This window comes from Tachypleus tridentatus, chromosome 10 (assembly GCF_004210375.1).
Source record: "Tachypleus tridentatus isolate NWPU-2018 chromosome 10, ASM421037v1, whole genome shotgun sequence".
In the NCBI taxonomy this organism is placed as follows: domain Eukaryota; kingdom Metazoa; phylum Arthropoda; class Merostomata; order Xiphosura; family Limulidae; genus Tachypleus; species Tachypleus tridentatus.
Window position 1 is genome coordinate 83,567,718 of NC_134834.1, and position 15,344 is coordinate 83,583,061.

General features: G+C 29.8%; 1 protein-coding gene across 3 annotated transcripts in view; it reads right to left on the reverse strand.

Moving 5' to 3' along the window:
- LOC143229743 (phospholipid-transporting ATPase ABCA3-like) overlaps window positions 1-15,344 on the reverse strand; it is an 89,509-nt gene that overhangs the window by 8,857 nt on the left and 65,308 nt on the right. For all 3 annotated transcript variants that reach the window (XM_076462495.1, XM_076462496.1, XM_076462497.1), the window contains 5 exons: window positions 9,446-10,327; window positions 8,498-8,623; window positions 7,191-7,439; window positions 2,928-3,433; window positions 555-742 (listed from right to left, as the gene is read on the reverse strand). In XM_076462495.1, the coding sequence (XP_076318610.1) occupies window positions 555-742; window positions 2,928-3,433; window positions 7,191-7,439; window positions 8,498-8,623; window positions 9,446-10,327 (1,951 nt within the window). The remainder of the gene's footprint in view (window positions 1-554; window positions 743-2,927; window positions 3,434-7,190; window positions 7,440-8,497; window positions 8,624-9,445; window positions 10,328-15,344) is intronic.

Consider the following 15,344-nt stretch of genomic DNA (forward strand, 5'->3'; position numbering starts at 1 on the left):
ATTTCATGTGTTATAAGATTTGAAGAAAAACTTACAAAGACTGAGAGATACCAATATTCTGTTACTAATGAAGAGTACTTGATTACCTACAAATGCTTGTTAGAATTTTTTAAAAACATAATCACAAGTAGTAATTAAGCAAATGAATTAATGAAATGTTTTATATTTCTATGCTTAATTATAAAAGGAACAATATTAAAAGGTCTACCAGTGTAGGTTTTATACACAACATTAGTCTGTATAAAACATTAACTATATTTCACATCAGAGTTGAGAAAAAAAAAAGTCAAATGTTTGTTTTTAACACTCGGAAAGAAGAGAAGTTGATGAAATATTGTATTTATATAAAATGTAAGAAAATCCTCACACACACACATCTACATATATATCTAATAAAGCAGTTTAGCAAATGGTACTGCCTAGATAGAGTAACAGATTCCTTGTTTTCCTCAAATGTTATGTTAAATACAAATAATGTTGAAAAAAAATAAAAGTAACATAATGGTTCCTTCATAATATTGTACACAACATTTTCACTTAAGCTTTTAACACACCTATATTTCTCTGTGACTTTCTCTGCATGTTGCTGGAGGTCAATCATCTCAATGAGTTCTGTGACAGTGCGACTGATGAGTGTTTCTGGTACTCCACGTAGACGAGCAAAGAGATATAACATTTCTCGACCCGTTAGCCTGTCTATCAAAGCATCAAACTGCGGACAGTAGCCAATGTGTTCTTGAAACTAAAGCATTAACAACCAACCTTTAATCATTAAGAACACAATATAATATAAGTCACCATGAGCTTTCAACTCATTAATGCTTCAAAGTATGATGCAAGTTTTAATACTAAATTACAACTTTGGCATACCTTGTAAATTTAGCTAACAGAACTGGTCATATACATTGGTGTATTTACAGTATTAAATTGCAATATATATATAAACTATGTTAATTTTCATTATGTGGAAATGCAACCAAAGCTCTCCCTTATTGATAGGTATTAAAACATTCATTTTTTAGTGTTTTATAGTATTCCACTTGCACTATATAAATAATTCTTTTAATGTTAAATTCCTGTTTAAACTTATGAACCAGTGGGTTTGTTTTCATCATATATGTTCACCATTTCAAAATTCACATATAGATTAACTTGTTAATCTAGCTAATATTACACAAGTAACCACTGAATCTGGTATAGCTTAACATAAGCAGAAGAAAATGCATCTGGCAAATACAAAGCAAATAAAGATGAACATAATTTATGGATTAATCTTACATAGTAGAGGGTCTAGTGTATAAGTAACTTAAGGTTCTAAAACTGTTTGTTAATATTTAACATTGCAATCCTCTTTAGAAATATATGGCCACAATTACATACACAGGGCAGCTGAAACAGTTTTATTTGAAATAAAAAAAAAGAATTTAATAAATTTATCAATAAAAATAATAATCAGGGTGATTATAGATTGTTAATTAAAAACTAACATTTACTTAACATGTATGAATATTTTCAAATTTAACATTTACTACCTATTGTGCTTCTCTTTACTAGTTAAATCTAAGTATGTATTCTATATCAGAGAAGAAATTATATCATCAAATGTACACTCTTTCTTTGCATGCCATGCCTACAAGAGTGACTACAGTTTATGAATGATAGGTACAATAAAACATAACTCTACTGTTTCAAATCCAGAATGAAAAGAAATATATATGTAGTAAATTATGTAAAGTTTTTCCCTCTCTTTCTACTATGTAAGTTGTTCCACTCTTTTATAATAAATGTTCAATTTATTGTCTGTTGAGACAAAGGTTAATACATTTTCACTGCTAAATATTAACCCTATGTACATAAGTTAATGTCAGAGAGCAAACCTCACAACCTTTTACAAAATACCATCCAATACTGTATTATGTATTCAATGTCAGGGGTATCAAATATTAATTTTATTCTGCAATGATTATCTAGCAAAGGTTTATAAAAGAGGAAAGCAAATACTTGACAAAATATAAAGGAATAACGATAAAGTTGTAGATATGCATTTCAGACGCTCTAGAGGTTATGCAAATAAAATATACAACTGTACAAAATATGTTTATTCTCCACTTGAGTATCACCTTGCACTCTGACTTGTGTCAACCTGATGTCTTCAACTAACAAACATACCTTTAGTACAAACACTTCTGTAACACATCCAATTTTCTGTGTACAATAGACTTGTACATTTATATCCATCATTTATTCTCCAATGAGGGGTGCTCAAATGAGCTGACCCATGCACATTTAGTAATATTTAACAAGTATTTCATCACTTGTTCTCTAAACTGCATGAGACTTAAGACCTAAAACAAGGACTGACACTCCCTCTTCCCTCAAGAAAATAACCAAGCAAACTTTGTACAAGTTTTTCCCCCCCTTTCCAAAGAAAGTTCATAAACAGCAGAAATGAAAGTGAGGTGATTTTGAATGTTGTTTTGCTACACTGCGTGTGTGATCCTTGTGCATCAACTACTAATGATGGATGCACTGTGTATATATGGTGCATGAAATGTCAAAGATCTGAAACATTTTTCTTTCGATAATAATTCACTAGACCAATACTTTGGCTAAAGCTCTTCGAAGATACAATATTGAATTCTTAAGATTTACATCTGTTTTATATTATTCTTGGATAATTTGAATAAATTAACATAGAAAATATCTACATCTAATTACTTTATTGATTAAATAATTCTGTGCTCAATATCTCAGACTACATACGACATGTAAAAATAATAATAATAATAATAATAAAAAACAACAATGTCAGTGGTTTGTGCAGAAAAATGATAAAAAGAGTAAATATATTAATGTTTCTCAGTAAAATGTCATATAAAACCCTAATATGACATATTTGGGTTAACTTAAATAATGGACTAAGTTACCTTTTTCAAATCCTGCCTCAAGCTGTATCCACCAATATAAGCATTTCCATCAGCCAACATCAAATCTCCTGTTAACATTCTGAAAGTTGTTGTCTTTCCTGCTCCGTTGATACCAAGCAACCCAAAGCATTCCTTTTTATGCACGCCCAGAGTTATTCTATCCACTGCACACACAGCGCTGAAATATTTGGTTAACTTGGTTACTACCAGTGCCTCTGATGCCACCTGTCCTTGATGGAGGAGGTTCTCCACACGATCTTGTTCCTGTGCGACATCCACATCTTGACCTACAAATGTTGTGTTTGGGCTTGCAAAAACCAAGTTTTGTTTTGTTAAGGCAGTCTTAAATTTGTACCAGAATTGTGCAAGATTTGTCTCCACTACAAGGAGGAGTGAAAAGAGTATTACTCCACTAAGAAAAAGTGTAAACATATCTCGACCACAGCCATTTTCATCCCAAGTTATTGGGTTTAATTTTGGTAGAGAGTCATTGTGCTGGAATAAATCTGAAAAAGAAGATGGTTACATTTTTTAAAGCTAAGTTTTTATTACTATCAAACTGCAAGGTATCTGCACAACCAATCATATATGGCTACCTAATTTCTTCTTTTCCTTATAGATGATACATTAATAAATCTTTAGTGATAGTATAATAAAATCTTGCTCTTGTGTCAATGTCATGTTAACTAACATTTTATTTCTCTTGGTTCACTTTGAAGACATTACTTCACGATGCCTAACTAAATTTACATTCACCAGTGCAGAATTATTAGGTAATCAAACAAAAACAGAGCATTATTTAAACCTGTGTACAACTGTTGGTTTTGGCACAATATTAAAAATTATAAATGAACTGTAATTTGTTGTTAAATTAAACACTCAGTTTAAATTTTTAATTAGTAGCTTAATTGTATTATTAACTCCAGTTCATTTTCAACCCTAGGCAAAATTTAATTACAATGAACAAGTTAAAAATAAAAGAAAGTCTATTAGGAAACTGAGGTCTAATGTCAAAATTAATCAGTATTTCTTCACTTGACAAATAAAAGTAATAATTATATATGTTAATTCCTCTAAACCTGTTTTTAAATAAGTGAAAGGTGAAAAAATAGATCGAATGAAATAATTATTGTTAACCATACTTTTTTTTTATATGTTTAACAATACATAAATAATTAAATTTTACTACCATTATGATTAAACACATTCGTATAGTAAGAAAACACACAGAGAAAATCATGCACACACTGTTATTCTGTATTATTTTTATCCACTGGGCATTTTCACAGCTAAATAACATTCATAACTTCATCTAAACTTAATTGTTTATAACACTCTTCCCCATAAAGAACTAATTCAAGATTCAAAATATTAAACAATGTTAGGAATATGATTAATAACTGTACAAGGTGACCGAGTCTCACATCTGTATGTTTAAAAACATATTTTAAATAATATACACATCAAAACTTTGTGTATTTGAAAGACAATAATATAATGGAACACTAATCTGATTCAAGCAGAATTAAAGAGAAAAACTTGATGGTCACAAATGTGAGTGAACTGTAATGTAACAGTTGTGGGGAGGGAGACAACTACAAAAACATTATGTATACAATGATTTCAATATCAACAGGAAAGAAACAGAATTAAAAAAACAACTTAATGCTACCACAAATAATCATTTTAAGGAATATTAACTTTGAGTATTTAGAACTGTAACAGGATTACCATGAAACAAAGGCTGTTTAATTAACCTACATGTGGTAGGTTAATGCATTTATAAGTCGTGCCTTGTTTAAAAGTTGAATTGGAAGCGTGAAGTTCTGTTTTAAAAATACAGAGAAACAAAATAAAATAAGCATTTGTCTAACATTGAATAATCTTCAAAAGCTGAAAATTATTCATATCACTGGTTTTACTTTACAAATTAAACTGTTCAGTTCCATTTAGATGTTAAAAGCTGTAACACTAAAAAAGAAAATGACAATAACTTCATTTAAATAGTGGTTAATATTAGATTTATTTGCTTGTTTGTAGTTAAGCAAAAAACTACATCTGCATATCAAAACCTGGTGTCTAGAACTGTAAGTCCACTGTGCTACTAGGGTCACTCATAGCAGAAACAGATCATGACAACATACTGAGCTGATAAGAAATATATTATCATCTCAGACCAAGTGAAACTGTCAAGTTTTCAGTTCCTAATTCTGTGATTCAGTTTCAGAAGTTTCTCAACTATTGTATTTCTATGAACTGAATAAGAATATAAAAAATGTACTCTAAATATAATAACTACAACTCGTTAGACATTCTGTGAACTTACTAGAATAAATATACTATTAAATGGCCGTAACAGTAATTTTTTCTGTTTTACAGTGAAAAAATCATCCACAAAGATTTTGCTGTAGCATGTAAAGATTTTGTGCAAGATTATAATTATAATAAACAAACCTATGTAAGTATAAAGTTGATACTTAATGCAAAGTAAAAAAGTAATTTATTATTAGCTTAATAGTCTACTTTTTGTTGATATAAAGTCATGAACTCTTAATATTTGTTTCCTGTGTGTGCACACGTGTGTGTATTTTCCTATACCAAAGTCACATTTGATAAAAACAAAATTCTGATTTTAGGGTTGTAAATCTGAAGACATACTACTGTCCCATTGTGGAACTCTTTGTATTGGAAGTAAAATTACAAATATATTTATTAATGTAAAAGTTATTTTGACAACTGCAATCATGGTCTAAATATGTACAAGATTTGCAACGTGAAATTTAATATACTAACAAGTAAAACATCAAACAACATTACAGGGAAGTAGGAACATTTGAAGACCAATTATCTCAGGTATTAGCATTAGTATAAACAAAGATGCAAGACTTTAGTGTCTGCTTGTGTACAGATACATAATGATGAAATGAAACAATTTTCTTCTTGTAAAAAATGAAAATATAGGTTCTCTGTGCTAATATCACCTTATATATGTTTATCTGTTTTCTTGGTTTTGTTTTCACTTTCATGCATGGTATATATTTTTATGTTGAATTTAATAATGTTCGTTTCATCTAATATACAGTTTATCAAACACAAACATCTACACTAGTATGAAAATATGATGCAAACCTGGGGTTCTCATTAACTATATATTAGCTAGATAGAATAAACAATTTAGACACTGGAATGGCTGATACAGATGTGATAACTTTGTTATGGCAAGCAGTACATACAATTCAAAAGTATTCATGAAAATTTCTGATATATAATTCATATATGGATAGATATATAAAGTGCACTAAGTATAAACCTAAACACATTGGTAAGACTTTAAGACAGTATGAGAAAACTTGGTGAAGACAAATGTCCTTACAAGGTTGTTTTGTTCTAGTACTGAAAACTTTATTTTAAAATGTTACAAAAAGAAAAAAGAAGAAGAGTGATGCATTTACTTAAATTCATTCTTATGAAGATTAGAATGGAAGCAATTAAAAAGTAATTTATTAATAACTTAACCCTTCAGCTTAGTTGTTAGGATACTCAGTGTATGAAGCAATCTGTTTACTTATGTATGCAAGGATGCATACATTCAACGAAAATGTTAGAAATATGTGTTTATTAAATATAATTCACTGAGAGACATAGTCAAAGTATAAAACAAGAATAGAAGGTTTAAATAAAAAATTACAAGGAGAAAAACCAGATGTTACTTTCAAACATTGATGAAAGTTGACTGATTGTTTAAAGTTAAACACAAAGTAACACAATAAGCTACACGTGCTCTGCTCACCACATGTCGAAAGCCAGATTCTAGAGTTACAAGTCTGCAGACATGTTGTTGTGCCACTGGATGAGAGCCAGTGATGAAAGATACATTTTAATAAATTAATACAAGTCACTTACTCTAGCCTTTTGGAAAATGTAAAAAATATATTTTTTTTCTTTTCTAATCTTCCTTCAATTAGGTTTTTTTTTATGCAACTGTATTGAAATGAATGTTAAATGTTAATTTAATATGAAAAGAAATATTGGTTATAGCCATAAGGTTGTACCTATTTTAATCAAAGGGATATATATCATAATGTATTTTCTAATATTTCATTCAGATTTTTACCTTTGTACTGGTACCTGCTGTGTAAATTCTGCAAAACTCATTAGTAAAATAGAAACTGTTAATATTTTCTAAAAACACTTCATATATAATTAATATATAGGAATGAAACATTTCTACAAGTAAATTAAAACTATGTGTTTGAAACTTACATTTACAACACTCTATCACAGTAGGATTTGTGTTCATAATAATTATAGATGGACATATATCCTTCATGTTCTCCTTTGTCAGTTTATCACATAAACTATTTCCTTGGCTGATTCTGTTGATATTTCCAAATCCCCACGTCAAGGCAAAGTTAGGAATAAAGCGAAAGATCCAAGACAGTACATTAACTGTCTTTTTTAGTGTATCTGTAGTGGTCTCCATCATCAAACATGTCACAGAAAGTACCATACCTGGAATCAAACAAAGCATCAATTGTTAAGTAAGTACGATAGTAATGTTGCATTTAAAAAAAACAAAAAAAACTTGTATTTTCCTGAAACTTTTATTAGAAGACAAAACATTGAAACTTCAGCACTAATATAGAAAATTAAAAATGTTAACGTGATATTTCACATAACATGCATTTAAAATACATTCTTAACATTAATATCTCAAATTTACATTTCAAGTTGTTGACTTCTCTGAATTTTGAAGTCTTGTAATACTGTCGACATCAATAACTGTTAAAAACACAAAATTTGTCCACGAGAAATTTTGAGTTTATTGTGCTTCCTAGAAAAGCAAATTTGCACATCAGAGTAATGTCAAGCCTTATCAAAGTACACAGAATTGATATAATACTTATTAATGCATGACTTACATTTTATTTATGTAAACTAAGAACATGATATTATAGCACAATAAATAACTGAAATCAGGAGTAAATGGTGTTGGAAATAATACAATTCCATAGATTTTACTCTCATAAATAGACAAAAATACAGTATTTTGAAAATTACTCAAGAGAGAACAAGCTTAAAAAGTTAAATACATAACAAGTTATTGTTGTATAATAAAAAAGAACAGCTTTTATAAATACAATACGATGTGACACACTAATAATTAAATGACAATAAAGTGCTTCTTTCTGAGGCTTTAAGAGTAATATATTCTCATTACAAAGTTGAAAAGTTTGTTTTAAATTAGCAATCTGACCTATTAACATTTCTATAATATTTACACACACAAAAGTGAAAGTACTGTAAACAACTGAATATTTATATAAATCTATCAAATCTGTAATTTGCAAAAAATCAGGTTATTTTATATTCAACTCTCAAAACAAATTAACTTCACACTAAAGTTGAAAAGTACTGAACACGGAATTATGTTTTTAGCATGTTTTTGCTTATTTAAAAAAATGAGAAAACATTAAAATTCACTTACTCTGCAAAATAAAAAAATGCAGTAAGCTAGCTACAACGTTACTTATCTTTTAATTACCTTTCCTAAAGTTGAATTTACTTACCTCCCAAAATGTTGATTACAGCAAGCAAAACAAAACCTGTGGATGGTGACTTGGGAATGAATGAAAATATATAGCTCAGTGGAATAGAAGCAAAGCCATAGAGAAGCATCAGCAAGAATACAGCACCTAAAAACATGATGTGAAAAAATTATGTATGTTATTTAAATCATCATATCAATACTGCATAAAATATCTGATTTATTTTGCCTCAAGAAGTTTTTAGAAATATTTTTCTTACAATTTATTCAGAAATTTAAAGTAAAGTTTACCTCTTTACACATAATGTGCAGGAATATTAAAAAAACACCAAAAAAACCTATCTTTTGCTTTAAACTTTACTATTCGCTAATGAAAATACATAACAGACTTTAAATAGTTCTAAAAAAAATGAACCTTTGAAGAAGTTCACGCACTCTCATTCTTTAAGTATAAATATTATTTCATGTATACCACATTAGATGTAATCTAATCACTGACATCAAATACACATTCTATACGAGCATTTTTTTACTAAATGAGTATGAATTACAACACTATCTTTTACTGAGCTTTCTGCTATGAGCATATTATTAAAATATATTTATATATATATTCTATTTTTATTTTGGTTCCAACCAACAATCCTCAAACTAATTTTAAACTGGCAGAAACTGTGATATATAGAATCAAACATTTGAAGACAGGTTATCTTCTGTTAATATATAAACTAATATTCTGGTGACAACTGAACATTTTTGTATGTGTATACAATGTGCAAGTTACCCTGCAAATCACTGATCACAAATAAAGCCAAGCAATTAGTTCCAGGTTTATAAATACAAAGATAAAATTTACAATAATAATATACTTAATTCAACATACAATATAGTTTTAAAAAATCATACTTTAAACTTAAGTGTTGAAATCAAAAGTGAAGTTCAAACAAATTTATGGCTGTTTTATGCTCACCTATACACTCTGACTGACCAGAATAAACACTGCTGGGGTCATAGGCCACAAATGGAATTAGAATAAGTACACAACAAACAAAATGAATGCTGAAGTCCCAGACAAAGTTCACCACCCAGTAAGCAATTCCTTGAACTCCAGCCATTAGCTGAATTAATTTGGCTTTAGAAATTCTTTCCTGAACTGGAAACAAAATAAAAGCTGAAGAAAAGAAAGTGAAAGCAATTGGTAGAAAAATTGTGCAAAGAAGCCGGCTAACAAAAGCAGCTGCAATATTGTTTATAGTGTCAATGGTGCTTCCTGATAGAGGATGGTTTACCACTGTTATGGAAGCTGTATCAACTTCTGTTACATAACGTAGCATTGTGGTATGCATCAAATTTAAAGACATTGCTGCAACATGATATGGTTCTCCATTGTACCAGGAAGTTAATGTTAAAATGTTGTCTGAAGATTCAAAAGCACCTCCGACCATATGTTTTTTGAGGTAACTGCTGAAATCATTTTCTCCGATTCCCAAAAGATACTTGTTAGGGTCTGAGACATTTTGTTTCACCTCAACACCAGCATGTTTCAATGTTTGTTTATATAGACTGATCCATCTTGGATCCACGTCACTAGTATACCTATCAAAACCTTTGGTATTACCAAAACTTCCCTTAAGATCCAATCTGAGAGGTGGAGAGTCATTAGACAATCCTCCACTGGTGAGTTTATCTATCCACATCATCAAACAAATAATCAAAATAGGCAAAACAAGTTGAAACAATGCCAAAACCCAGTGACGTTTGGTATAGTGGAATCGTTTGATATATAATCCTTTCATTTGTTGGAAAAACAGCATCAGTCCAGTCAACTTTGGTAGGTCTGACCCTTGTATGGCTGGAAAAGAGCAAACAAACTTGTCTTTAATGTCACAAACAAAGTTTCACTTACATCTAGATCTATCCTTTAAGTCATTCCACCCATTCATTCATTATGTTAAGATCAATTTGTCATCACCCGATTTAGCTACTTTTTCATTTATCAATATCTCTATGTTTGACAGTCAGTGAAATATTATTATTATTATATAAATATTGTACTGTACAGATATTTTTTCAACCATCATTCATATTGCTGCATAAGAACAACAGTCCAGATACTCGCTACTTTTAACAAGGTATGCACATACCTTATGCATTGAGGTCATTAATGTCATAAACTTCACTTGTGGATTATTTCTTTAAATGATTATACTCCTCCATTTATTATATTACGACTAATTTGCTGTCCCACAATTTAGAGATATTTACTCTTAATCATATCAGTAAATGTATTTACAGTTGAACAAGAATAAACACAGAGTTCTTTATTATAATTATCTTTATACTGTGTAGTATACATGTCATAGATTTACATAAAAATGTTTACAGCCATTATTCATCAATGTGAATAATAAAAATTAGTCCAGATACTCTAAGATATTAACTTTCTCAGCACAGGCTTTATAACAGGGACTGATCTCATAACCATCTTATGCTTGTTATGGTTTTTATACTATAACTTTTATCAATTCATGATGGGCTTGGTATGAAATACAAGTTCATATAAACATCTGCACACATTATACTATAATTTTTAATGCTCTATATGTATCTTCATAAAGTTTGATAGACTTTTAGTAATGACTACAAGTTATTTGCACACAAAAATTCAGATCTTTTGATGAAGTACAAGGATTTGTTTGTGAAAATAGTCTGTTTTGTTACTTGTCTGAGTGAAAAGTGATTTTTCCTGTCATGATTAAAAAAAACTATTTTGTCCTAAAAATGTCAAATCTAAAAACATCATAAATACATTTCAAATGTTTATATCCTCTACCCTAACCAACTCTGTAACCACCGTAAAAAATTAGGAAATTAATACAAATTATGCTTTTCCCATTAAAGAATGACTACAGATTATAACACAAACATAAATGTTTAGTCTAAATAATTTAAATATCATAACATTATACATATACACATAAAAACATGTTTATTATACTGACCATCTATTCATGTCTGGCTAAAATACAAGTTACAATGACATGGTACATGTGCACTCATGCTACTGTATCCAATAAAATAAAACTGACCTTTAATCTTTATAAAGTGACCTGTCTTGGTTCTGTTTTAGTAGACTAGTATTTTGTAATATACAATCACATTTCAATCATTACATTACTATTTACAAATAAGTTTTTAAAGTTATTTTTCTTAAAACACAGAACAGTAAATGTAAAAGCAAAGCAAACAATTATCTCTTCTTTTTATGATTTTTGTACTTGGTTGCTGGTTAAGAAATTTCCTATGTATTAATGTGAAACAAAATATTTTTTTTTTAGGTTTGTATGTTTTACAGTAACAAAAATAACAATAAATTATTATACCAGTACCACCGATTCCACTAAAATTTATCAAGTTTGGTAATTAAGCTGCATTTTGATCTAAATAAATATGAAATATCATGCAGACAAAAGACACAATCTAGCTCCTTAAAAATCTTGATTAGAAAGAACAAAAAGGCACCTTAACACATTAAAATGGCTGCAAAAGCCACAGGAAGAACATTCTGATTGGTTATTAACATATCAAATATACAAGTAAGTGTATATAAGGGACCGTTTCTAAAATAGAAAGAGGTGAGTGGGGCCACTGTGTTTGGTTCAGTACACAAACAAATCTCAGCAAACAAAATGAGATAACAGATTTTTATTTTATATGCTAACTTGTTAATACTGATAATTTGAATTCCTAATTTGTACCAAACTATTAACTTTATATTTTGACAATACAAACACCTAATATGAACCAGTGTTGCATTCAACATACCATGGTACACAAAAAATTGATATTTAGGTTTTTTTAGTATTTACTTTTAAATTAAGAAATTCACTAACGAAAAATATTAGAATGTGAATTATAATCAACAATTTGATACTACAATTATTAACATAAATTAATAAAATAGTAGTTCAATGAAATTCTGAATGCAAGTTAACATTAATGACATGGCCTGTGACCTGTAAACATAGTTAAATTAGTATATGCAGCTTCATGAAATTTTACATATTATCAGCAAACATTACAAGACTGTCATATGCAAAATGATTTTTTTATTATAAAGTTTTAAGATTTCTTAAGTTTTTTTGTGTCATGTCTTTTTGTTTCAAATGCTGACTATTCAAACATGCAGTTATTTTGACTCTAAGATTTAAAAATAATTTTATGCACTATAAAATTTAAATTTCACATGCAAAACCCTTATAACTTCCAGATAATTATCAAATATTTTAAAAGAAAAACTTTATATCTTATCTTTTATTTTTACAACTATATACCCATATCGGTTGATTTGATTAACCTTGTAACAACTGTAAAAAATTAGGAAATAAATATAAATTACGCTTTTTTTCTTGGTCTGGAATAACTACAAATTATAATATGAAAACACAAATCTTTAGCCTAAATAGCTTAAATCTCATAACATTATACATTTATATATATATAATTTTTATTGTATTAACCTTCAGGTTACCATTACAAAAGTTACAACAATGCAGTGCATATACACTCATGTTACTATATCCAATAATATAAAATTGGCCTTTAGTCTTCAGAAAATGACCTACCCCTCTTCACTGTGTTTTAGTGGGCCAGTATATGGTAAAATACATGCACAATTCAGTTATAACACATTGTATACGTATATACATTATTATTACTGTTTACAAACAAATTCTTACACTTATTTTTCTTAAGACACAGGACAGTAACTAAAGTATAGCAAACAAATCTCTTTTTATCATACTCTTTGTATTCGTTTGCTGCTTCCCATAGGTTGCTTAGTCTTATCATGTTTTGCATTTGAAGGATGTCAAACAAAACACTTAAGGTTTTATATACACACTTTGAAATAATCACAAATCATAAACTACTATATAAATACCACAGAATTCCAAAATAATTTAAGCTTAGTGACTAAGCAGTATTTATGTCTATAAAATATAAAATTAAGTTCACTAAAGTCGTCTTGGAAAAAAACAAAGTTTGACATACATATATTTTTCAGAGTGTGATAAAATTACTAAGGTTCCTAAGCTCTCAGTTAGTTAAAAATGCATCACTGGGTGAAGTATGTGAACATAAGCAGGTATTTTCAAAAACTGAAGAGGTGGGCAGGGCTACCTTGGTTGATTTGGTAAATATATTAAGATGTCAGAAAACAGAAAAGATAGGAGGTTTGTATTTTACATTTTAGCTTATCAGTATCAGTAATCTGATTATCTAATTCATAAGAAACTACAGATTTTGTATTTGGACATCACAAATATCTAATTTGAACATACATTACCCACAAACTGATATTTAAGCTTTGTTGTTGTTTTTTAATATTTACTTTTAAAAATTGAGAAATGTGTTAATATATTATACTAAAATCTGAATTATAATGAAAAATTTGATACCAAACTTATTGACATATATTCATAAAGTAGTCGTCCAATAGCATCATGATGGCATGACCTATGACCTATGTGAGTAGATTATAGTTGACAATTTCCTTACCTGAAGACATATTTCAAACAGATACTTCTGTACAGATAAACTATTTTTCTATTGAAGTTGCTCTTTTCTGACTGATAAACTTGTATGCCACCAACATTATGAGACTCCCATTCAAGGAATCTATAGAGTAACACCCATGGGAGACTGTATTTCACTGTATCCAGAGTACACACTTTCCATGAATGAAGAGTAAGAAGCAAGAAGCCTGAAAAGTGTCAAAGACAAGCAGAATAGGAATCTGACTGTCTGAGAGCTTGCACACAAGCTGTTGAATGGGCAATATGTGTAGCATGGTTGGAGTATATTTAGACTGAACCTCATGTGCTCATCTTCTCAACCATAATTCTCTACTGGTTAATACTAGCTGTGGAAGAAGGGCACAAATGGAAAGTTTCTGTGTCCAGTTCCTCAACACTCAGACACTAACAGCTTTCTCCAATTTGCAGGAAAATAGCAGTGTAACAGATACAACTAAAAAGTATTCTTATGAAACCATCCCACAAGCATCAGACTCTATGGGTCTTTTGCCAGTGATGGAAGTATAGTTAGTTAATGAACAATATATCACCATTGGATATCAATAAATATCAACTACTTTGCAAGCATATTTGGTGAGGCATTTCCTTGTGGAAAAAGGTAAACAAGAGAATACAGCTGAATTCCAATTTGTCCTTCAGTGTGGAAAGGGTTTTTACTTGAGACAATGGGGACAGCAAAACACCATTTCTCAAAAGCCAGCAAAGTATACAGAGGCACAATTCTAGTGCTGACTTTTCCCATGACAGCTCATGGAATGAATACAGTTTAGATTAGACCAGTAAAACGTTTATAAATATTATGAAAATAACTTCAGTAAAGTTGTGGAACCACTCATCTCACAGTGAGCCACAACAGATGGTTTGAGCACATTCCATATTCTGGTCCAGAGCAGATAAGTATATCCTGCAAGGTAAGACTAGCTGCTATATGGGATCAACATGCGAATACCCCACCCATGACAGGTTCAAAGGCCACTGAAGAATGGTCATTAATGGAAGGGTGTATGCTGCTGGAGACACAATTGCCAAATGGTGGAGAGAGAATAATATGAGATGAATGACTGTGGGATAGTCCACATGTCTGCCCAAAGAAAAGAGAAAGGTGAAAATATTTGAAAGCAAAAAAATGTGAAGAGGGAAGAGTCAAAAAAAAAAGAGTACATAATTGTCCATGTTCAGAAGGGCACATACAAGACTAATGAGCTGGCAGTTCCAACCCGTAGTGGGAAGGATAGAGGCTCCATGTGTCTCAGGTTTGAAAGAACAGTGAGG